Source organism: Mandrillus leucophaeus, unplaced genomic scaffold, assembly GCF_000951045.1.
Source record: "Mandrillus leucophaeus isolate KB7577 unplaced genomic scaffold, Mleu.le_1.0 Scaffold83, whole genome shotgun sequence".
Classification (NCBI taxonomy): domain Eukaryota; kingdom Metazoa; phylum Chordata; class Mammalia; order Primates; family Cercopithecidae; genus Mandrillus; species Mandrillus leucophaeus.
This window is the reverse complement of record NW_012109030.1, coordinates 664,810-690,837: the sequence shown is the minus strand read 5'-3', so window position 1 is coordinate 690,837 and position 26,028 is coordinate 664,810. Positions and strand designations below refer to the sequence as shown.

At 38.8% G+C, this 26,028-nt stretch overlaps 1 protein-coding gene across 1 annotated transcript in view; it reads right to left on the bottom strand.

Moving 5' to 3' along the window:
* The window catches only part of CUBN (cubilin (intrinsic factor-cobalamin receptor)), a 347,579-nt gene that overhangs the window by 55,749 nt on the left and 265,802 nt on the right, over nt 1-26,028 (bottom strand). The window contains exons 55-59 of the mRNA XM_011968102.1: nt 23,916-24,072; nt 21,984-22,133; nt 10,480-10,680; nt 7,938-8,067; nt 3,015-3,232 (exon numbers count right to left, since the gene is read on the bottom strand). Coding sequence (XP_011823492.1) covers nt 3,015-3,232; nt 7,938-8,067; nt 10,480-10,680; nt 21,984-22,133; nt 23,916-24,072 — 856 coding nt within the window. The remainder of the gene's footprint in view (nt 1-3,014; nt 3,233-7,937; nt 8,068-10,479; nt 10,681-21,983; nt 22,134-23,915; nt 24,073-26,028) is intronic.

The window sequence follows — 26,028 nt, the reverse complement described above, 5'->3', positions numbered from 1 at the left end:
GATTTGCAGATTATTTCAGTTTCACAGATTGCTGCAGCCCAGTGTAATCATTTTGCTGGTTGCCAGCCATTCAGGATCAATTATTCATATAGCGTTGGAGCACATGGGGGAAACAAGCAGTTACATGTCCATTGCAGTTAGAGATCAGCTCCTGCTTGCCAAATGTGCTTTTTCCTTACCTCACATCCCACGCACACGGGCCTCCAGCAGCAGAAGTTGCGAGGAAAAAGGAGACCCAATTTCACTACATGTTTAGTAATTAGCAACTACGGATAGTTCCCCCAAATTTGCTGTGACTCACTAGCAATACAAATATAACAAATGCACAAGACGAAATTAACCTAATGGTCACATAATTATATAAGCCAGTCTCTTCATCGACTCTTGAAAAATTGAAGCAGATGTACATAAAACATTGCCAAGTGTATAATCTAAATAGCAAATCTGCAAAACCCTACTTAGTGTTTTAGTTAAGATCGAAACAGAAATGTCATAGACTAAAATGGTCTCCTCTCCACATCAATTATTTACTAAGTGAAGATATTGTTTTCCAGGCTGAACAAACAGTCTTGTAAATGAAAATCTACTATCTGGCCCACAAAGTTATTTTCCTCTCTTTAGGAGAAAGACAGGGTTGTTTTACGTAAATGAGTTGGAGGTAAAAGGGGCATTCTATTAGCCAAGTTTGTTTTCATCCAGAGCTATAACTAAAAGACTCTATAAACCTTACAATCAAAGCAATTCTTATTGTTCCTTCCCCCTCTCCTCACTACAAACAACAAAAACCACAATGAAACAAAATTTAAAAGTTATGCAGAATGATCAATAAACTTGTCAGTGTGGTTTTGAAAGCTTTGTAAGACCACTGCAATGCAAAATCATAATACTTAGGTTTTCAGTTAAATATTACCATCGAAGAGTAATTACAATGACTTTTTAAGTATTTCCAAGTGGCTGATGGCATTTATGCAGATGAAAAAGAGGTAAAAATCATCTTCATGAAATACAGGAGTAACAGGATGCTGGCAAGGAATTCCGTTTCTACATTCTCCACTTAAACCTTTTCTCTAACTGTCGCCAGCGGAAAACAGTAAGTGACTGTAATTGTTCAATGACTCACGCATAGACAATGCTTCTGACACTGTAAGACTTTTCCTTCTGTTAAATCACAATAGGTCTAAAAATGTCTTCTTTGTGGCTTGGAAAGACATAGTAATTTAATGAGGCTAGGGAACCCTGGCTCACTTGAGAAGCTTCAGGCAGATAACAGCAGTGAGGGGAGTGTTAACACAACAATTACCATTTTCTTGTGAGAATATATTAGGAAAAAGAAAAACAGCTTGAAAGGTAGCAAAGCAAATGCATATGACATTTGGTCTAAAGTCTATGCTAAAGGCAAGAATATATCCTTTTTCTGTGCAAAAAAAAAATAATAATAACTCCAAAGGAAAATTAATTTTTCTTTCAAAAAGCCTTCTGTCTTTTGTATGCTACTTTACTTACACGATTCTATTAGGGCAATGCTCTCTGACTGGCCATGAGACTTGCTTTCAAGTTACTGTTGGAACAGCTAAGTAGGGGAGGTGGCAAAGGGATTTTCTGATACAATTTGTCTTGAGGTGTGTGGTTTACCGGGAAGCCTTCAAAACACAATGTCTAATTGCTTTCCTCAAATAATGCATGAAAAAATTCGCATGCCCAATACCAAGAAGTTGAAGGTAAACCCTGTTTTGCATCAGAGAAACAAAGTTTATCCACACTATGGGAGAAAGAGAAAGTTTGAAAAGTGAATCAGGGTTATTATTACAGAAAACTGCCTGGATTTTTCTGAGTCGTCACAGAGTATGAGATTTGTTTGGAGAGCTGTGCATTTTTAGAACATTAATCACAACGATATTCAAATGGAAAAGGATCAAAACACTTTCCAGAGTCGAATATTAATGATCTTAGACTGTGTCACTGATGCTGTTAGAATAGCCAAACAGGTAATTGATTAATTACCTTTTATTTTAAATTATTCAAAGTTCTAAGTTAATTGGATCTGGGTGATTATTTCTCACAGGCAGTGTTTGATGTGGATAATTTATTTCTCACATGCAGTGGGAGTAACCTGGGGCATATTTGCAGTTTATCCTCTCACCTAACTTTACCTGCTCCCCTATATCACCCTCTCCAGTCCAAATTCTTTCTCAAACATCAGCTTCCAATTAGACAGCTCCATTTAGACAGGTCTTCCAACTTAAAATACCCCAAATTACATATAACATTTCTCCCTTACATCTTAGTCTCCTAAGGCACCACCATCCAACAAATTACCTATAGAAAGTCATCCTCAATTCACGTCCTCATTAAAATATCATCAGAGTCCAAACACTGCGCTTCCAATATATTCTGCCTTCCATCTCTCAGATTTCTGCCCTTCCCCTTATCTCTTTCCCCTCTGGGTTCATCCAAGGCTTTGACACTTCCCATCCAGATTTCTATCATAAGTTTCTTCCTTCCCATGTTGTAGATTCTTCTAGCCTTCCTCCACTGTGCTACCGAAGTGATTTTTTGTTTGTTTGTTTGGTTTGTTTTTTGAGACAGAGTCTCATTCTGTCACTCAGGCTAGAGTGCAATGGTGTGATTTTGGCTCACTGCAACCTCCATCTCCTGGGTTCAAGCAATTCTCCCACCTCAGCCTCCCAAGTAGCTGGGATTACAGGCACACACCACCATGCCCAGCTAATTTTTGTATTTTTGTAAAGATGGGGTTTCACCACAATAGCCAGGCTGGTCTTGAACTCCTGACCTCAGGTGATCCACCCCCCTCGGTCTCCCAAAGTGCTGGGTACATTTGTTGAGTGATTTTTTTACAACATTAAAATATGTCATACATTTTTAAAACCAAGCCCTTACGTGGCATATTCTTCTAAGCTTCAAGGAAAAGCAACCATAGTCAGTTGGGGAAAAAATTAAATAAAGCAGAAAGGTAACAGTCCTGAAAACTGGATTTACAAGCCCAGAATTCTTACCCAATGTCTGCCGGAAAGATATCTTCCAGCCTCTTGCTGTCTGAAATGAGTCTGTATTGAATACCAGGAGCATACTATTATTCCTGCTTTTCACGTTTGGTGGGCGCTTGGAACCACAGAATTTGCCAAGAAGGGGATCGCTGGTATTGGCACCATCGTAAATTGCCAGGTAGTCATGCGAGCAGGAGGTGGAGGGAACCACATCAAAATCACTGAACCTGTGAAATGTACCTTGTTAATGCTGATGTTTCCATCTGGACTTCTATTAAATTGCAGCTTTAGCTGTTGCAAAAAATGACAAGGAAAAAACTACCAGTAGAGCATTCAAGACTCACTTGATAGGAAATATTAGAAATCAAACAGTACTTTACTGATCAGTTCAAAAGTTTAGCCAAATTTGTTTTTAGTAATTACAATATGCCAAAAACTGTGATAGTAGCTGGGGATGTCAAGGTGAGTAAGATACAGTCTTACCTTTCAAGGAATTCAGGGCATATTAAAGTCCATCTGAGATCAAATTTTGACAAGTTGAACAGATATTTATTATCCCAGCAATACTTTAGTTTTTTAGGTCTCATTAAAAATACCGTATTTACTCTTCCCTTGTTATTTTATGAGTGAAGTAGAACTTATGGGAAGCATGCTAATGTAACAGAAGATATGCTGGTTTTAGAATCATAGCTCCATTCTCCTTCTCACAGTCTTATTTTCCTCTTCTAAAATGAAGTTTATATTAAGGTCAGGTGAAGAACAGGAAATTCACATTTAAGATCTCTGTGGTGGTCACTGACACTTCTGCACATGGTCCCAGCTCTCTGCCTCCCCAGCACAGGTAGAATTGCCCTAGGCGTACACTATGAGGTTTGACATGGCTGCTAGGAGTTGGTTTGACATGGCTGCTAGGAGTTGCTTTGACCACAGAAATGTAAGCAGAAGGGATACATATTACTTTATGGAAGAAGTTTTACAAATGACTACTTGCTTTGCCACATTGCCTTCCCACTGCAGTGACGATCATGGAAGCAAATGTAAAAATGAAGCTTCCATCAGCCTGGGTTGTTGGATGACCATGATGAGTAGAGCTTCCATGCCAGCCCACACTGAACATGCTCATTCGAACGAGAAATAAACTTGTTGAGTTAAGCTGCTGTGCCGTGGAGTTGTTACCATATGCATAACCTATCCTGACACATGCATCCCTAAACTTTTCTCTGTCTTATACTGTGTTTAATTTGGGCCTTATTCTTTGTCATTTTAAATAATGATTTCCAGAGTTCCTGAACAAGCAAGGCTTCCTACATGGTTTTACTTTCAAGTTTTATGGTGGGTTTTTATAGCTTATTTTTAAAACTTGTTTAAAAAAATAATAGTTGATATCCTGTCCTCATTTTTGTAGGTTCTTCTGCTTTTTCTTTTTTTTTTTTTGAGACAGAGTCTCACTCTGTTGCCTAGGCTGGAGTGCAGTGGTGCGATCTCGGCTCACTGCAACCTCTGCCTCCCTGGTTCAAGTGATTCTCTTGCCTCAGCCTCCCGAGTAGCTGGGATTACAGGTGTCCACCACCATGCCTGGTTTTTTTTTTATTATATATATATATTTTTAGTAGAGATGAGGTTTCTGCCATGTTGGCCAACCTGGTCTTGAACTCCTGACCTCAGGTGACCCACCTACCTCGGCCTCCCTGGGCTGGGATTACAGGCATGGGACACCATGCCCAGCCTGCATTTTCAATTTATTTTGGCAGTAGCTCTAACAGATAACTCACAATATGGAATAATTTTGAAAATATATAATAAACGCTTCCTTTTAACAGCCTTGAGGAAAAAAAACTGTTAATTTTTTTTTCTAAAAGGTTTTGGTTGGTTGAAGGTTTTCAGATTGATGATGAGAAACAAGATGAAAAATGTATTGATTTTCTTTTACCACATATAACATCTAATGTTATTGTAAAAGATCAGGGAAGAACAACAGCTAGATAATTTTCAACAACACTGCATTCATTTTCATTCTCTACAGACAACACATTTATTTTTCACAATAAGAATCCACAAAGAAAGATAAAATCTGAGTTTCTAAGAGGACTTAAATCTGCTTTGGCTTTTTATTTTACATCATTTTCCCAGGAGAGCACAGAAGAGATCTGAACAAGCCCATTAACAGAAAAACTTGTGTAGCCAGAATCTTTTGAGAGCCTTGGTAGAAGGATTTATGTTGTATTAAGGTCTATATCTTCTACCACATCTAGAATCTTATCTGTTTCATAGAATGTAGGCTTTTAGTGCACAATAAGTAATTTTCTAAACCTGCAGATGTAGACTGGGTACGGCGGCTCACACCTGTAATCCCAGCACTTTGGCAGGCTGAGGCAGGTGGATCACTTGAGGTCAGGAATTCAAGACCAGCTTGGCCAACATGGCAAAACTTCATCTGTACCAAATAAAAAAATATATACATATGCAAAAAAAAAAAATTACCCAGGCTGGTGGCACACACCTGTAGTCCCAGCTACTCGGGAGGCTAAGGTGGGAGAAATGCTTGAACCCAGGAGGTGGAGGTTGCAGTGAGGTGAGATCATGCCAGTGCACTCCAGCCTGGGTGACAGAGTGAGAGCTTGTCTCAAATAAACAAATAAGTAAAATAATAAAAATAAAATAAAATAAAATAAACATGCAGATGTAAATTTGATTATGGTGAGCTCCAGGATCCAGACTGAAAACTGAAAAAAAATTTAGATTATATATGTGTGTGTATATATATAAAAATATATATATGTATATATATAAATATATATGTGTATATACATAAAAACATATATGTGTGTATATCTATGTGTGTGTATATATATATAAAAATATATATATATGGAGAAAGAGAATATATAACATACCTCTATGAGGTGGTGTGTATACCATGGTCGGAATGCTTGTGTTCCCCTAAATTCATATGTTCCCTAAGCTAATGGTATTAGGAGGTGGGGCCTATGGGAGGCGATTAGGTCACGGGGGAGGACCCCTCACAAATGGGATTAGTGTTTTATAAAAGAGGCCCTTCCAGCTCATGAAGATACAGCAAGAAGGTGCCTTCTATGAGCCAGAAAACAGGAGCTCACCAGACAACAAATCTGCCTTGATCTTGGACTTTTGCAGACTTTGGTTGTTTATAAGCCACCCAGTTTATGGTACTTTGTTAAAGCCACCTGAACAGAACAAGGCAATAATCCTACACATATAAAAAACAAATAGTGAGTCACAGTAGCGAATGGCTCCCCCTCACACTTCCACGCCTGGGCAGGCGTACTTCACAGGCCTCCTGCTCCTGGCCATCTGACAGTTTCTGTTCTTTTGTCCCCAGGACCTAAAGGACACTCTGTTTTCCTACAAATAGTCCAGGTAAGAGCTGCAGTTTTCTTCGAGGCCCAGCCTATAGCACAGTTACTGCCTGATACAGGGACCAAATCAGGCTTGATGAGAGAGATCTTTCAGTTTGAGAGCCAACTGATACACGAGGCCTCTGGAAGTAAACTGCAGGGAGTACAGGATCTTTAGGGTGGAAAGTGATCACAGACAAATAGAGGGGAGGTAGGTAGGTAGGTAGGTGTGGCCTTAGCCCATCAGGCTTCTATATGGAAAGTCCTATATGACCATAAACTATATTACCATTCAGTTTCCCACCACACGCCGTACATATATCACTGAGATAGGCTGTCAGGTGAAAATAGTCTTGAACTTTGTCATTCCGGAGAATGGGAGGTTTCATCGCCCTCATCAGTCTTGTTGGGAATAGGTAAGACTGGGGAGAAAAGTGATCAATGACACAAGCCATCTCTCAGAGCATCAGTTTTGAGATGTTCTGACACAGAAATAAAAATAGATTTCTTAAGTAGTTAGAAAATGTATCCTTTGAGGCCAGGTGCGGTGGCTCACGCCTATAATCCCAGCACTTTGGGAGGCCAAGGCGGGTGTATCACTTGAGGTCAGAAGTTCGAGACCAGCCTGACCAACATGGTGAAACCTGTCACTACCAGAAATACAAAAATGAGCAGGGCATGGTGGCGCCTGCCTGTAATCCCAGCTACTGGGGAGACTGAGGTAGGAGAATCTCTTGAACCTGGGAGGCAGAGGTTGCAGTGAGCTGAGATTGCACCACTGCACTCCAGCCTGGGTGAGAAAGTGAGACCCTGTCTCAGAAAAAAAATTAAAAAAGAAAAGAAAAGAAAATGTATCCTTTGAGAGACAGTATTGGGAAACACTGAGGACATGGTGTTTGGAGGAAGACTGGCATGAATACACATTTTGACTCTTTATGTGTGTGTTGCTTGTGGAAAGCGATTTGATCCTTCTGAGCCTCAGTTTCCTCATCAGTGAAATGGGAATAATCTATACAATTCCCCACAAGTATACATACGTAACAAACCTGCACGTTATGCACATGTACCCTAGAACTTAAAGTATAATTTAAAAAAAAATCTATACAATTCCCAATCTAGAATCTATATATACCTCATATGACTGTTTTAAGAATACAATGAGACAATTATGGCAAGTGCAAATCAAAGTTCCTTGTGTATAATAAATACCCAGCAATGGCAACAGCTTTCTCTTGCCCTTCCTCTCTCCTTTGATTTCAAGATGGGCATATTATACCTTGACAATCCATTTTATGACGCTCCTTCACAAGTGTTGGGAAACTACCACAGCTGTTTTAACTGGCAAGTGCTTGTTTTTTGCCCTTAGTTACTACTGGCTTGTGTGGAGAAGGGGATTGTCATTTGCCAGGTTGAACTATCATCTAGGAACCTCACTCCTCTGTGTAGATTTCCCTTCAGACTGCCGATGAGAATCAGTGCTCTCCATCAATAAAGGAATGGCTCTTCTACAAATAATGCTGAAAGGATTTTCTTAAGAAACTCAATTTGTCTTACGTACTTGAGCTCGATCACTTTGTCGTCACTAACGGTGATGGTATACAGACAGTGCATATCGTTTAGGTAGTCTGTGTACGAATAGGAAGGACTCGTGATGATTCCAGAAGAGAAATTGAACACACCACCACAGGCTGCAACAGAAGACAAGGGAATATAAAGAGAACAATGATTAGTCCCAGCATGGAAAAATGATTTTAAGAGATTCTATACTATTGTACATTTTTCTGTAAGAGAGGTAATAATTATTTTTCTTAAAGTGACTGATATCTCCCTTCATTGTGTTTGCACATATTTCTGATTTTTCCACTAGGAAGGAAAATGAAAGACAGCAAGAGGGTGGAAACAGGGAAGAATATTTAAAGGCACTTCTTGGAAAGGAATCAGTCTGAGTCACATTAATGGCCAGAGTGAAAATGACGAGAAGGAACATTTCACCTGTTGGAGTGTCACCATCCCTTCCCTGTATTTCAATGACAGGTTGAGAGAGGGATGACAGCAGTAACAAAGTATGGAAAAGGCAACCAGAATGATGTTCTAGGCATATAGATCTAGGAAAGATTGTGATCTGGAAATCTGAAATTGTAGAGATCCATGTCTCTTCTGTCAGGGATAGAATATTATAAGGTAAAGTACTGGAAATCTTTTTGGAACTTTCCAGTTTAGTTCCTTCTGTGGGCTCAAGTGCATAGCTCTCCAGTCTGGTGTATTTGCAGTCAGTTCTGAGACTGGTAAGGACTAAACTTGCCCCAGTTTGTATTAATATCACTGATCCTCAATCCTTAACAAGCAGGAGGAGGCCAGGCCCATTCCTCTCCAGGATTCCAGCAATTAACAGCTCAGAGCCTTCAGCTAGACCCATTAGTCAATAAAACAACAGACATAAAAATGTAATAAAGCCCTCTTATCTACAATATAAAATGATTATTTTTGCTTGGGTTTACATATGAGGATCAGATTGTATCTCCTGATGATCAATCTCACTGCAGTGGAAAGACCTATCTATATATATCTTGTTTTATGATTCTAAAATTATAATGGGGTTAACGCATTGTGAAGTATTTCCATGGTTTCTACACTATCAATGGACACGTTCCACTTTACATCCTCAGAAATAAGGAACAAAGTGTGGCTGCCATGTCAGGCTCTTTATTTCTTTACTGCTTTTGCCTCAGCTGAGCCCACCTTGCAGGGAGCAGTCTTCTCTATGTGCCTGTAAGTACTTGCGTGTTTCAACCCCCAGGCCCATCTGTAAGTGAATTACATGTCAGATATGGGTAGCAATCACTCCTTTTCACTTTATACACAATTATGTGGTCTCTGGAAGTTTATCAAGGCCTAAATAACTCCCATCTTTGCACAATATCAGCAATTGAAGTCTTAACATGAACGACACTCTTTAAGTGGGACTCTTATACTAGAATATGTTGAATCTTGACTACTTCCTCGTAGGAAAATGAGGGATTAAAGAGAAGAAGAAAATAAAGCAGGAGTTTACCTCTCCAAAGCAGCACTTGTGCCAAAAGAATAAAACAAATCAATCCTTCTCTTTATTCAACAAGACGACGGGAGAGGAAATGTTAATTGCGCGGTTCTATTCTGCTTGAGCCAACAGAGCTACACGGCCATATGTAATCATACTTTACAGACTGTGGGAGTCAGGATGCAGATAGCAGCTAATGTGAGCAAATTATGGAGGCCCTTTTCAGAAGTAAATACATGTTTTTAGTCTTCTCTGTGGATGGGAACGGTAATTTATTCCAAGGGAAACTATTTAGCTTTCTACCTTTAGCAGTGGGTTTGGTGGAGCAAAGATGAAACAGACCCAAGAAAGATGTTACAAGATTTATGTGCCAGTTTGACTGCAGCTGAGATGTCCATTAGATAGTATAAAAATATTGTCAGCAAACTAACCAGGCAGGAGGGGAAAAGACTATTTAAGATCGGGAAATGCAACCTTAGAATGTTCTGGGTAGCAACAAATGCCTCTTTCCAGTCCGTTGCTCCTCTTTTCTCTTTGCCTTTGATACAGAGAAGTTGTAAATTATAGCATAGTTTAATATGTCAATCTTTTCCTTTAGGGCTTGTGCTTTTTGCATAGTGTTTTAAAATATTCTTTCCTATCAGATTGTAAAGACATTCTCTTATATTTCTTCTAAATATATAAAACATTAATTATTGTATTAGCAAAATGACTTGGGGAAATAAAACAGGCATCTGGATAATTTGACTAACAGGCAATTTTGTATAAGGGATGAAAAACAAAAAAAAAGCAGTAGTATTTATTTAACTTAAATTACAAAACAAAGGTCAATTCTTCATTTGATTTTCAGAGTAGTTCTAGCCAAAGTTCATAAAAAAGGTCCTCTTCTTTTTAAGAAAAAACGTGTATTTTTTTTTTTTTTACCATGAACCTCATTGACAATTTTTTTCTCTTAAATTCTCTGAATCTTCAAGTTGGTGCTGTATGAATCATTGTGAAAACTCATTGTATAAATTACTCAGGAAAGAAGAAAATTCCAAACTCTGTCATTATGGCTACTCACAGATTATCCTATAGGAAAACTTGAATCCAAAGTCTGTGATTTGCTCGTTGGAGTAGAAGTTAAGCAGAACCGGCCCGGCGATGGTGAGGGGAGCTGGCATCTCATTCCCACACACAGTAGCAAATGGGGTGGACGTGAGGCTGTAACCTCTGATAATGTGCACGCCATCATTGACGCAGCTTCCTGTCACAGCAGAACGAGCTGGACAAGGCATGAAACAACCACATTATGATCAGAACCAACACAAACAATTAATGCCGTAAACGTAAAAACAAAAATGTGATGATGATTCATGCAATTGCTATAAAAATTAAAATGAGAAACAAGAGATATTTAACTTAGTTTCCTGTTGAAACGATGTTTACTCTAACTACGAAACAAGCACAGGTATGAGAAAACAGGTAGAACTTCACAATAGACACATTCCACTTTGAAACAATTCAGAATTTCCTTTCTTTAAATACGGTTCCTTTAATTCAGTGACTGTAAACTGGGGACCGTGTTGCCTCCCCAAGAACACCTGGCACTATCTGAAGGCATTTTTGCTGTCACACTGTAGATTGGAGGAGAGACCAGGGATGCTCCTGAAGGTGCTGCTATACACGGGGCAGCCCCTACACCCGGGACCCTCTGGGACCTACAAAAAACTACCTAGCCCAACATGTCAATAGCGCTGCTACTGAGGAAACTTGCTCCAAGCTTATGTCCAGATAAGGGACTCCTACCATGGAGTTATCATTAGAAACTCCTTACTGTTTATTGAACAACCGTTTTAGATGTTCACACAAACACTATTAGCAAAAGAGTTTAAGGACTATAAAATACATATTATTGTTTTGTTTGCTAATTATAATGCGAATATATGCTCCAGCCTACCATCCACCAAAGAAAAATATAAAAGAAAATAAACAAGAAATTAAAGAGACATTTGTCCACTACAACATATCCAGTGATTTTTGTAGGTGAACACATACTGTTAAAATATTAACTGGATCATACCTAATTTGTATTAATATGAAATGACACCCATATTGTAGCCTAATTTGTATCAATATGAAATTACATCCATCATGCATTTGTTTGTGATTAAATATTCTTCTAAAACATTATATTAGGGCCAGGCATGGTGGCTCACACCTGTAATCCCAGCACTTTGGGAGGCCGAGGCAGGCGGATCACCTGAGGTCAGGAATTCGAGGCCAGCCTGGGCAACATGGCAAAACCCTGTCTCTACTAAAAATACAAAAGTTAGTCAGCTGTGGTGGTGCACGCCTGTAGTCCCAGCTACTCAGGAGGCTGAGGGCAGAAGAAACACTTGAACTTGGGAGGCAGAGGTTACAGTGAGCTGAGATCGCGTCACTTAACTCCAGCCTGGGTGACAGAGCAAGACTCCATCTCAAATAAAATAAAATAAAACATTATATTATTATGAAAGGAATGGAAAAAAACTGCAATAACTTTTGTGCCAACATATTAATGCCTATATCAAATTCGAACATATAGATGTGCCATCCCACGTTCCATCAATCCCCTATTGCTTGAAATTCTATATTCTCCACATTTCTGTAAATAAAGATATAGTTGAAAAAAACATTCCTGTACATAAATATTTGAGGAAGTCTTTCATTATTTCATCAGAGTAAGTTTTTAGAAGTTAGATACTGGCACTAAGGTAAGATTCTTTTTCAGGTTATCGAATGATCCCTACATTGGTGTTGCCGGCTTACTCTCCCACAGCATTTTTGGCATCTGACATTCTTCCCAATTCTACGTTTTCATTGCCCATAGGAAAATGTTATGCCCATTATCAATCACTCCAGTATCATCCTTCCTGTATATGGTCTCCCGCCCTAGGCAATTACTAAACTACTTTCTGCCTCTATGGATTTGTCTATTCTGGACATTTCACATGAATAAAATCATGCAATATGTGACCTGTTGCGGCTGGCTTCTTTTACTCAATGTAATGTTTTTGAGGTCCATCCATGTTGTAGCATGTGTCAGTACGTCATTCCTCTTTATGGCTGAATATATTCCTTTTTATAGCGATACCACATTTTGTTTATCTATTCATCAGTTGACAGACATTTGGTTTGTTTCCACCTTTTGGCTATGATGGATAATGCTGCTATGAACATTCATGTGTGAGATTTTGTGTGGGCACGTGGTGTTTTCAGTTCTTTTGGGTATATAACTTGGAGTGAAATTATTAGCCCCCAAATTAGGTATGTATTTAATTTTATAAGAAACTGCCAAACTATATCTCATAGTAGTTACATCAGTATACATTCTCGCCAGGGATGTGTAGGACTTCCAGTGCTCTGCAGGGATGCCAACATTTGACATTGTCAGTCTTTTTAATTTTAGCCATTCTAGTGCATGTGAAACGAAACTTCATTGTGATATTTAATTTTAATTGCTCTGATGATTAACGATGTGAAATATTTTCCCATTTTCATTTACAAACCACAAGAACAAAATAATTTTATTTCACGGAGATGCTAACTTGAACATATGTTTAATGATCCACATCACCCCAACACAGAAATTTTACAAATTCCCCATTGGGAATGACCAAAACTACATTATTTTATGTAAACACATACTATGGCACAGTGGACTCTGAAATCAGACATCCTGTTTGCTGTTTGCTGTTAGAATACTCTTCCTATAAGAGCACGCTGACAAAATCATTATGAACACTTACTTTATAATTTCAAGTCCCCTGGCCATAGACCTTGGTTCAAAGGTGGACGTGTGGCCTAATCCAATTCAACAAAGGTGAATTTCGACAGCCTTGTTTGACATTTGGAATTTGGAATACAGGCAGTAGTATGCTGGTAAATATAACAACCAACTCTCCGAGAGATTTGTGGCATTTGCCAATTTCCATCGTATAAACACTCCCATGATAGCCAATTTCAAGCTATTAACAACAAGTCATTAAACGCAGAATAGGAATAGATGAGCAAAATTGACTCTTGCAAGGTGGTGCACGCCAACTCTAGCATACCACGGGATAGAAGCCATCTCTCTTTCTGATGTGAGTGAGGAGTACCCACTGTGAGAGCAGCAACCCTACAGCAATGAGAGGAGCCAGCCTCAGGGTGAGGCTCACACTGAAGCAGCACAAAGTAAAAACAGAAACAGTCAAATATTTGATGACATAATTAAAATGCTGAATTAAGAGATTTGCAGCACACCCAACTTTGAAACCTTCCAGAATTAAAAACCAATGAATTGCTCCTTTGTGTTTAAACCAGGTTGAATCGAGTTTCCTGTTAATTGTGACATAAAACCTCCTAATGGATATGGTAGATATTTTTGTGATTAGAGTCACTGTTGCTATTGTTTACACAACTCCACCATCCTGACCATGGTTGACTGATTGATTGATAATTCCAGTCAATGAATGGCAAGGCATGGCATGAGACCCAATACAGGCCAATCAGATGTGTTCAAACTGCAACAGAATAAGAGTCTATGGTAGGAGCCAAAGATACTAAACTTAAAAAATGTCTGCAGCCATGTTTCCTGACACATTAAGGAAGCCAGGCTGCCATAAGGGAAAAAGAAGTTATTGTGCAGAAAGCAGCAAAAAGAGTGGGGAAGAGAGAGCATGCTGACAGATTCTTGTCCCTGGTTTCCTTTGTTCTAGAAGCCCTTCCTTTGATGAAATGAAAACACCCAGTATCTTTCTTATAAACCCTACTTTGTATCTAAGCTAACTTGAAGATAATTTGCCACTCAAAGAATCTTGATAAATACTTTTTAAAAGTATATCTGTGCATTAAAGAGTTACCACACATTCTTAAATCATTTTAAGAATACATTCAGCTCCTTAGCTAAGTTTCTATTCAGTCTGCAGAAATCTTGAGGTATCAATTCAAGATATACATTTTTAAATTAACCTCAAAGAATTCCCTTATTTTGAAAACGCTGGAATAGAAATATTTCTAATTGGGTATAAATCTACAAGTTGAAAGCATGAAAGACTGAATTTCAATGGCCTTTTCATGTAATTAGAAGCAATATGATGTTGGAAAAAGAGGACAAAAAAGAAATAAATTAAACTCAGATTCATGGCTTGAATATTGCCAAATTATATACCTTAGTTATAACCTCAGTATTTGTCTTTAAGACATCAAAAGCTCCACTGGAACTAAAAAAAATTTAAAGTAGATGAGTTTGAGAATAAAACAATTGTGCATTAGTTACAGAAACGTCTTTAGCAACAATATATCAAGTTATAAAACCAAAATCACAGAATGTAGGTAAAAACTGCTGATGCTGGATTGAAATCTTGGTCCCACATTTGATCAAATAGGCTGCTATGCATGTGTTCTTTAAGTATTAAAGAGTTAGTTGTTCAGTTGTTGGGCTAATGATATAGTTGATCACAGTGGCAGTTGTCTTAGAAAACAGTGAAAAGGCTGTGAAACATAAAGTAAAGTGTCACTTATACTTGATTATGTTGACAAATAGTTGATTAAAGGAACTAGTTGAAATACAGAAAGTTCATTCATGAAATCGCAGTTACATAATCAAACTCGAGATTATGTCAACGAGTTTATCAACGAGATACAATTAAAACTCATTAACAATTTATTAAATGCCTATATTGAACAATAAGGAAGTTTGTTGGGGAAATGCAGAGGAAGTTGAGAAGGGATTTTAGATTTTTTGTAGATGGCAATAGAATATCAACTAACTAAACCAATTATTTAAGACAGTCTGCTCCTTCTCAAAGCCTGATTCAGTAAAATATAAAAGTTATAATATCTGGCAGCTTATTTCATGGATTAAAACATTCTTGTATCCTTTCTAGTAGTTATTTATTTAAGGTAGGATGTTATGCCGTTTCAAATTTTGTCCAAAAGAAATCAAACATGTACATAATATTAGAAGTTGGTAAAATTAGTTAAAGTCTAAGAAAATATCAAAAATTAACATGAACAAAGTAATATGCAAGAAAATGAGATATGTGTGTCACTAGGCATTAAGTACTTTACACACATACATCAAATTCTAAAGTTCTATATATCCCATCACTGCATTAGGTCAAAAATATCAGCACGATTCTTCAGTGAGAAGGTGCTTGGTAACAGACTAAAGGCATCAGAAAATAATTACATTAAACACTTTCTCATCATTATTGGAAGAGCCAATTGCATGTATAATCAAAATATACACAAAACTCTCATAATTGGGGTGATTGTCTTCTAGGGAGAGAAGGAAACTTAGTTGAGGTTTGGCAAAAGTTCTTCAAGGAGCAAGATGGATATCAAAGTTGAGTTTATGACCAAGAGGCGGCATTCGATCAGACATATGCGAACTTGTGAGGAAGAGAAGCACCCTGAAATTGAACAATACTTTCTCCGTGGACTAGAGTCCACGTCATGGGACCAGGAAGTCCAGTAATTCTTAACTCTATCTTCAACAAGTGACTTGATAGACATTTACTACTGAAATCTCTAAGCTGTAAAACGATTCCCTATAATTTGTTTTATGACTATTTTCCATCCTTCCTAAAAACTTTAAAATATATTCATTGTTTGAAATGGGCAAGGCTCTATGCCATGTAGTAAAATTTAATTTTTTGTTCTATTTTGCTGGGATTTATTACTGAGCAACGTCTAATTCCAAACTTCATCATAGTTCTAAGAACTATGAGAGAATTGAAGGAAAACTAAGGATGAGTAATTCCACAAATAGAATAAATTTGCTGGATTTAGAGTCGGACCACAATTTTTCTCCAAAGTCGGGGAAGGGGGTGGGCAGAGATACCAAAGAAGACTAGAGATGAGGGAAAGCCCTTTGTTTGGAATATTTTCATGTTGTAGATAACATCAAGTATTTTCAGAAAATAGAAATGGGTTCTAGGGGCCAGGTACAGTGGCTCACGCCTGTAATCCCAACACTTTGGGAGGCTGAGGCAGGCAGATTACTTGAGGTCAGGAGTTTGAGACCAGCCTCAATTAGCCTAAAATACAACAATTAGCCAGGCATGGTGGCTGGTGCCTATAATCTCAGCTACTCAGGAGGCTGAGCCATGAGACTTGCTTGAACCCAGGAAGTGGAGGTTGCAGTGAGCTGAGATTGTATCACTGTAGTCCAGCGTGGGCAATAGAGCAAGCCTCTGGGAAGGAAGGAAGGAAGGAAAGAAGGAGGGAGGGAGGGAGGGAGGGAGGGAGGGAGGCAGGGAGGAAGGGAGGAAAGGAAGGAGGGAAAGAAACGGGTTCTAGGCAGAGGCACATGAATTCCCGGGCAGCAGTGACTGAGATCTGTCATCTGTCTAGTTAACTCTACCCTGAGTAGCTGGCAGACTGGTCTCCTCTACGGAGGCATGATTCAGAGGAGGGGGAAGCAGGTACTAGCATACAGCTAAGTTCCATTGTGCACAAAGGTCAAACAAAGTAAAGCAAATTCGAGCGTAACACAGGCAAACAAGCGATTTCACAGAAACGACACCATCCGCTCTAGTGCTCTGCCAATTGAATAAAATATCAATAGGAAACATTTCAAAAGGACCATCGCCCAATTTTTTCTAAAATAATGTGAAATGCGACCACATTCTGAATTCTTTAGAAATAACTGAGAAAGCAAAGAGAAAAAACAGTAGTTGAGCAATACTAGTTTTTAAAACATTTTAAAGAAAACTGGCAAAACTCATTTATTGTGCTTCTTGATGGGGAAAAAAGTCAAAAAGAAAAATCTAAAACTTTTTTTTTTTTTAACTTTTTTTCTTTAAGCTTTCTATTAGGTATAACCCATAAATTGGGACTTAAGTTAACCAAAGAGAATTTAGGCAAATATTAGGTGTGAATCTGGGCACACTCCTCTTGGGGCTTTGAAGCCATCTCTAGAGGACAATGAGTAAAGGCATTTGTCCCTTTGGTGCTTCCATCTCATGTGCTAAGTTCTGCTGCACCCTCTAATACTTGTCAAGAATTACTGGATCTGAGAAAAACTGAGTTTACAGTTTACTGCATGTAGAATTTTTAAATTGAGAATTTCTAAATTCCTCATGATCACCAAGGTGAATTAATGCTACTATCTAATTTTTTTTTTTTTTTTTTTTTGACATGGAGTCTCGCTCTGTCCCCCAGGCTGGAGTGCAGTGGTGCAATCTTGGCTCACTGCAAGCTCCACCTCCTGGGTTCACACCATTCTCCTGCCTCAGCCTCCTGAGTAGCTGGGACTACAGGCGCCCACCACCACGCCCGGCAAATTTTTTGTATTTTGTTTAGTAGAGACGGGGTTTCACCGTGTTAGCCAAGACGGTCTCCATCTCCTGACCTCATGAGCCTCCCACCTTGGCCTCCCAAAGTGCTGGGATTACAGGCGTGAGCCACTGTGCCCGGCCTACTATCTAATTTTAATGAAAGAATGATCAGGTTTAGAAGGCACTGGCTTGCTTCAGTTTGCCTCAGAAGTGCTTTATCTGTGAAGAAAACTGGATCTATAATTTTTTTTTTTTTAGCAGATTGAGGGCATCTAGTTGGCTAAATGAATAACGAGAACATAAAAGTTTATTTTTGGACTGTTTAATATTTGGGAAAATAAAATAAGCATTTATTTAATAATACCAGACTCCAAAATAAGGACAAACATCAATACTCTGTAGTTCATGGAATGTCTAGTATTGGAAATGTAATGAGAAAGTTAGAGAAATTCAGACCAACATTAAACTTGGAGCAACTTACTTTGTGGTAAGCGGAAAGTAGGTCACTGAGCCTTTGTAACCTAAGAGTAGCGTGTGGTTCAACAATCTGTATTTTTCCCTTCATAATAAAACCTTCCCTAAGCAGTTGTCAATGTTTAGTAGATGCCGTACAGGGACAAGTGTGTTTCCTCACAGTATTCTGTAGCCTGGGATATCACATCTTTTCCTTGCCAATTCCACCTTTTGTGCTAATGGTCCACCAAGATGACAGATCTAGAACCTTCATCACCACCTAAGTCAACACTGGCTCTGCTGGGATCCTGGGCTCAGAAATGCTTAGCCATTTGAATAGAGTCTCTCAGAAACAGTTTCAAGCGCCTATAGCAGCTAGAAAGGCCAAGGCTCCTTCGATAAAGCTATGACCTTCCCTGAGAGCAATTCTCAGTTTCATCACAATATATTGCACATGAATCCCTCAGGCTCACTTTAGAAGGGCTGGGGAAAGGTTACTTTTACTGTAGCTAGCGAATCTCTAGCTTGGTGATGGTATTCATTAAATGTCAGCATTGGTATGGTTAAGGATAAGAACCTAATTATAAAATAAATTTGATTAATGCCACCCTTTTGGGGAATCATCGTAATTCGATGAATCTATAGCCAGAAATTGCTCAGGCAGCAGTTTGAAAATGCTGAACACTTAAACACTGGAAATGTCACAAGGCATTGTCGTAAGGATATCATCTTAGAAAAGAATCAGTCTTCAACTGGGTGAGGATTGGCAAATCCACTAGTGGAAGCAGAAATCAATCTAACATTATCTGATTTTCAGAACTACCATTATACATATATACATATATACATATACATATATATATATATTAGACACACACATATATATAGCAAAGTGCTCTATATATATAAGTAAGTATCAGAAATGAAGCTGAAGTAATTTGCACAAAGCCACTTGAATAGCAGTAAGTGGCTGACTTGTCATTAAGATCCATCCTAAATGCTGTGCTCACTTTCCCTGTACTACAGTGAAATATTCCAGGGTTGCTCCCCTTTATCTCACCTGATCAACTGAGCTCAGGGAGCTGCCTCAGGTCACTATAGAGTCTCTTATAATAATACATATATCACTGGTATCAGCAGTGCTTTCTGTGGCTTTATAGTATAATTACTAGAGTCTCCTTTCTTAGTCTGAATGATATGGTCTTGTGAGATGCACTGTTTATTTAACTTAACGAGCACAAACACAAAATCCAAGCCACATGTTGTTCCCCTGCTATTAAAATAATTGTCCTCAATTATAAAAATAACATAAAAGCTATAAAGAATAAGCATCTCGAATAAATCTGTCACACAGTGGTGACAACTCTCGATGTACTGGTTTAATAGCCTTATAGATTTTATTCACACACATGTTATTTTAAAAAGAAAAGTGGATCATCCTATACAAACTATTTTACCCTCCCTCAAGCCTTCATATATCATGGGCATCTTTTTATGGTACTGGGATTTTGTGCTAGCAAATGCTGAAAAGATGCCATTTTACTTTATATTCTGTTTTTACAGTGACATACATTGATTTATACTTGGCATTGTTTTAAGCAAACACATGTGCCAAAAATTACAACTGCAGAGATATAGGAAAAGGCAGTGAGGTCATAGGAAAAAGGATTAAGTGAAAAAGGTTTTGTTAAATTTATCCATTTATGAGTTCTGACATGTCATTTTTATAAACCATAGATTTTCCAGATGTTGAATGCTATAGAACATTTTGCAAAGTGTAACTTTTCACTGCCATGAGAGACTGGCCCAAGAGTAAGAAATTTCGAATATACCAAGGTAGCTTGACAAATTTGCAGATAAATTGTGGTTTAGAAATAGAAAGTTGATATGTAAAAAAAAATTAATATGGTTATGAGTGGTTGAAATTACCCGTCTATTTGAAGGGATTTCCTTTCCACTGTGTCAAAGCCTCCATTAAACACCAAGTTGTGTCTATTGTCAGTCAAAGCCCAACCCAAATCAGCATCTCCACTGTTCCCTCTGCCAACAGCCCATTCCCTAGAATGGGAGAATGAACACAGAGGGGCGCTAGCGGTCGGGAGCTCAGGCACTGAGGAGTGAGGACTGAGAAGATGAAGATGACCGAGATGAAGCAGAAGAAAGAACACCCCATGGTAATATTTAATAAAAGCAGGGCACATATATTAATTTTTTTTTTGAGACAGAGGTTTGCTCTTGTTGCCCAGGCTGGAATGCAATGGCACGATCTTGGCTCACCACAACCTCTGCCTCCCGGGTTCAAGCAATTCTCCTGCCTCAGCCTCCTGAGTAGCTGGGATCACAGGCATGTGCCACCACGCCCGGCTAATTTTATATTTTTAATAGAGACAGGTTTTCTCCACGTTGGTCAGGCTGGTCTTGAACTCCTGACCTCAGGTGATCCGCCCACCTCAGCCTCCCAAAGTGCTGGGATTACAGACGTGAGCCACCGCACCCAGCCTATATTAATTTTATTAATTCACTCACCCATTCAATATTTGTTGAACACCTATGTTGACTCAACAAGACAGTTTCTCTCACTGGTTTGGTTAATAGTGTGTGCACGAATGTGGGTGCGTGTGTGCACATGTATGTGTATAAACTTTAAACACAAATGAATAAATTAAAAGCTATGTTAACATGAAACATTTCAGACTTATTTTCTTTAAGCAATTTATGCAATACTTGTGTTCCTAAAGTCCTTTCATTATATATTTTTTTACTTCTGGATGGAATACGTAAAATAATACTTGTGTTTTAAAAATTGGATGAAATTTTAATCATGTTTACATGAAATCTACCCTAACATATTTTCAATACTTTCTTTAAATGGTGAGTTTTAGACTTCTGCCTCTACTTACTCCTCACTCATTTTTGAAGAATCAGTTAGAGTTTACTTAAGAATAAACTTATCTTCCATGGCTATTATCAAAAGACAAGAGATAAGTTTTGGCAAGGATGTGGAGAAAAGGGAACTTTTCCTTATACACTCTTGATAGGAATGTAAATTAGTGCAGCCATTATGGAAATATGCATGGCAGTTTTCCAAAACGTTAAAAATAGAACTACCATATGATCTGGCAAGTTCACTTCTGGGCACAGATCCAAAGGAAATCAAATCAGTGTGTCAAAGAGATTATCTGTACTGTCGTGTTCATTGCAGCATGATTCATAATGGCCAAGAAATGGAATCGACCTGAGTGTCCATCAATGAATGAATGGATAAAGAAAATGTAGTAGATATGCACAATGGAATACTCTTTGGCCTTAAAAAAGAAAGAAATCTTGTCATTTTTGACAACATGGATGAACCTGGAGGACATTATGCTAAGTGAAACAAGCTACACATAGAAAGGCAAATATTACATGATCTCACTAGCATGAGGAATCTAAAAATGTAGAACTCATAGAAGCAGAGAGTAGAATGATGGTTACCAGAGGTTGGGAAGGTATGTGGGAGTGGAGATTTAGGATATGCTGGTCACAGGATACAAACTTTCAGCCAGGAGGAATAAGTTCAGGAGATCTACTGTACAACATGGTGCCCATAGCTAATAACAAGGTTGAACACCTGAAATACTTAAGTACTTGCCGAATACTTAAAAACTGCTAAGAGAGATTTTAAATGCTCTCACCACAAAAAGTGGTAAATCAGTGAGTAGACATGCTCATTAACTGGATTTAGCCACTCCACAACATGTACATATGTCAAAACATGTTGTACGCCATAAATATAAAATTTTTGTTTGTCAATGAAACATAATTTTTTTTAAAAGAATAAACTTACCTTCTAAGTGGAAAGACACAAAAGTCAAGAGGACCACTGACGGAGGATTAGCCTCTATGACATAGATGCAATTCATGTTGTTGTCATATTGTTTTGGGTAATTTGGAGAAATGATGTAACCTGAAAGGCCAGTGAAATTACTTCCGCATCCTATGTGGGAACAAAACGTCATCATCAGACCATTTTTTTTTTCATGTATCTATTTTGTCAGTGAAGGAAAGATGCATGTTCCTAAATTCTCTAGAGACATCGTTCCCTGAGATATTCCAAATAGAAGAAGCAAGAACGAAGAGAATAAAGCTCTGATTTAAAAACATACATATGTGCATAACAAGAACATTATATATTTTTAGAAAAAGCTGCAGAGTTTTATGGGCTGAGTCTTAGAAATAGTATCACAAATCTACTGCAACCGCCTTAATATCAAGGTATTAAGAAAGGATAAATGAGCAAAGATCGAATATGGTTCATGTAGATAAAGAAATAAAACTGATAAAAAATGATTTGCACTTGATTAGTACTTTACACAATTAATGTTTTTAAAATGTCTTATTATTAGAAAACTGCTCTTTTCATTACCATTGTAATCTAGCCAAAACAATGGTTGCTTTTTAAAACTAGCTGGATTTATTAATCTCAACTCTTATCAAATTCTTACATGCATCCCTGGTTTTTGAAACAAAAAGAAATATCTTTTCAGCACTAAAATGATTTGTTTTCATATAACCATTGACTAGTTAATCCACTTCACTCTCTGATCTATCAAGCATGAAAATATCTGTATTCTTTTAAATTGACATTAAAACACATACAAGTACACACATGTACACTTACACAGTGAACCACCTGCAGACCTAAGATTTAGTCTGGGGTTGTCTTTCAGTACTTCCTTTCCAGCACTCTCTGATTCAGTCTGAAACACCTGTCTATTGTATTATTTCCTCCAATTCCTTTCCTCAAACTTTTCCCCAAACAGTGGTTTGCTACGAGTCAGCTACTCTTGATTTAACTCAGCCAACAGACACACACCCTTGCTTCTCTGATTTGAAAACTGCTACATTTCCCACAAATCTAATAGTGTACAGTAGCTAGAAAAGTAGATCCATCCTTCCCAACCAAAATTAGGAAGGAACAGTCCCAAAGAAACTGGCTCCCATAGTTGACTGAGCATGAAAACCCTATGGACTAGAGTTAAAACATGCAAGACCGGCCGGGAACGGTGGCTCACGCCAGCTTTGGGAGGCCGAGGAGGGCAGTTCACGAGGTCTAGAAATCGAGACCATCCTGGCCAACATGGTGAAACCCCGTTTCTACTAAAAATACAAAAAAAAAAAAAAAAAAAAATTAGCTGGGCATGGTGGTGCGAGCCTGTAGTCCCAGCTACTAGGGAGGCTAAGGCAGGAGAGTTGCTTGAACCCAGGAGGTAGAGGTTGCGGTGAGCCGAGATTGCACCACTGCACTGCAGCCTGGTGACAGAGTGAGACTCCGTCTCAAAAAAAAAAAAAAAAAAAACACACAAGACATTGCTTATGGAAATTCTGAATTCAGACAGGCCTGGGGTGAGGCTCAGGAATCTGCATGTGTTTCAAGCCCCCCAGGGGATTTTGCAGTCAAGGTGTCACAGGCCAGCCACACTTGGTTGTTTGCTAACTAACTAGCCACCTGTGCTTCTGCCCAATATCAGCCCACTCTGGGTGCCAGGCTTATTTCTAGACGTTGGCTAGTGCCTCTCATGGCTTTTATATCACTTCTCAATTCGGTTCTGTTCTCGTTGATATTTGGAAGAGAGGTGTCTTCTCAGGATTCGGTGACTCATCCTCCCCGTAGACCCCCACGTTCATCCCCTAGACCCCCAGGTTTAGCTAACCCTGCCGGCCTGCGACAACCACACCCCCGCAAAGACCTCTGGGTTTGGTTCTTAGGGTTACTTACGGCTAACAAAGGACGCAGAGAAGCCCTGAGCTGGCGTCTCCTGAGACTGGAAGATGGCAGTGAATGTGTTACTTGGTGTGATGATGGGACCCGGAGCCACGTTCCCACAGCCGGTGGCTAGCAGGGCTTTGTCGACCTCCTCAGGGCCTGCCCACACCTAGCAGGGACGTACACAGAACTTTAATGCTCGAGGGTTTCCCATCAATATTTTAATGTACTTAGGTTTCAAAATAATGGCACTCACACGTATACAGAATTAAGCATAACAGTAAACAAAACACGGACAAATCTGCAGTATTTTCTTTTGAGAATAATTTTTTTTAAGTTGCTTTTAAAATAGCATGTCCCGTTCTTGACTTCTGTAAGGCGATGGCGTTCCTTTTTGCATAGCTGGGTGGTGATTTTTTAAAAATCCAGCTTCCTGGATCACTGTTTGGTTTCCTCCTAACTTCTAATTGCCTTGACCTAGCTGAGCTTCCCGGGTGCTGAGGGAGACGGAGCGGCCAGGTGGAACTCAGTACTGCTCCTGGGAAGATAGCAAATTGTAGTCGCAGCTGGACAATGTCACCAAGCAAGAGGCATATTGTGGTGCATGAAGAAAGTGGGCATGAATTCCAAGTACACGTATAATCAGCATGAACTGGAATAAATCGGAGCACTTCTTGGCTGTGTGGAATTGTAAGGTCCATTTCGATGAAAGGCTGACATCCACTCAGTGTGTGCTATTCACCAAAGATTGGGTTGGCAACTCCCAAGTAGACCTGGGCTGTCACTTAATTGGTCTGGCCGCCTCGAATGACTGAATGTGTATACTCATGCAAAAAAACAGTTGCTGGGAAATACATGGTGAGCACCAAAATTCCAAATCAAACCAATTCCCATCAGTCCAGGGAAAAACAGAGACATTAACCACAGAACCATAAATTTACATGCAAAATTCCAGCTATAAACAAGGCATTATGGTGAAGCTGTTGAGCATATCCAATTGGTGGCTTTACCTAACTAGGGGAGGTGAGCCTGCCCCGAGGGAACCCCGATGTCAGGAAGGGCCACGGCTAGTTCAGAGAACAGAGAGAAAACCAAGGGGGAAGCGGTGAGGAAGGCTGCAGAAGGGGCTGCAGGGCACGTTAGAGACTTGGGCCACTGTTCTGAATACAGCAAGGAGCCACCAGGAAGCGTGGTTTTTTGAAAACATTACAATTCGGAAAACAGGAGTCAGAAAGGATGCCGGAAAACAATCAGGTAGGTTTTGCCCTAGTTCAGGTGGGCGATCATGGTATCTACAATATTGAGTCACATGAATATACATAACTTGGGGGAAAGAAACATTAATCATATTAACCAGAGAAGCTCGTCCTAGTTCAGAGGTCTCAACTAGGACCGATTTTGGGACCTCTGCAAGGTTTGAAGGCATTTTTCTATGGTGTGGTGGGTAGAATCTAGTGGGCGGAGCCAGGACTATTGCTAAGCATCCTATAGTGCACAGGACAACCTCTCTCCCAACAGAGAATTATCTCAATCAAGGATGTAATTGAATGTGTATTAATCTTACTTGATTATTCAACATTTTCTTCGATTGGAATGATACAGAATTACTCATTCCAAATACATCTTTTTTCAAGGATATGCCTCACCCAGAGCTATTGCTTTATTAAACATCAAGTCATTAAAAACATTTCTACTGGGAAATCAGTCCATAGGAAGAGATGTGAAATAGCACTGATTCATAGCATTGGTTTAATAATTCTTAGCTCCTTAAAGCCATACCATTTCAATTGATTTTTAAGCACTGGGTATCCAGCTGTTAGTCATCCTACTGAAGACAAATTATATTAGCCATTTATTAGATAAGGGAGGTGCCTGGCGCTGGACCTACTGAGAACAAAAGTGCACATATTCTGCCAAATGCCTAAGATCAATAAAAATGTCAGGAAAAAAATGCACATCCTCAATTTTGCTTAATGACCTCTAATTAGATTTCCCCCTAATCAACTATCCAAGGAAACAGTATATGGCAGTTTTTTATCCACATTTCATAAAATTATAAACATAATTTTTAAGAGATAATCTGTATATATATATATATATATATATATATTTTTTTTTCCTCAGA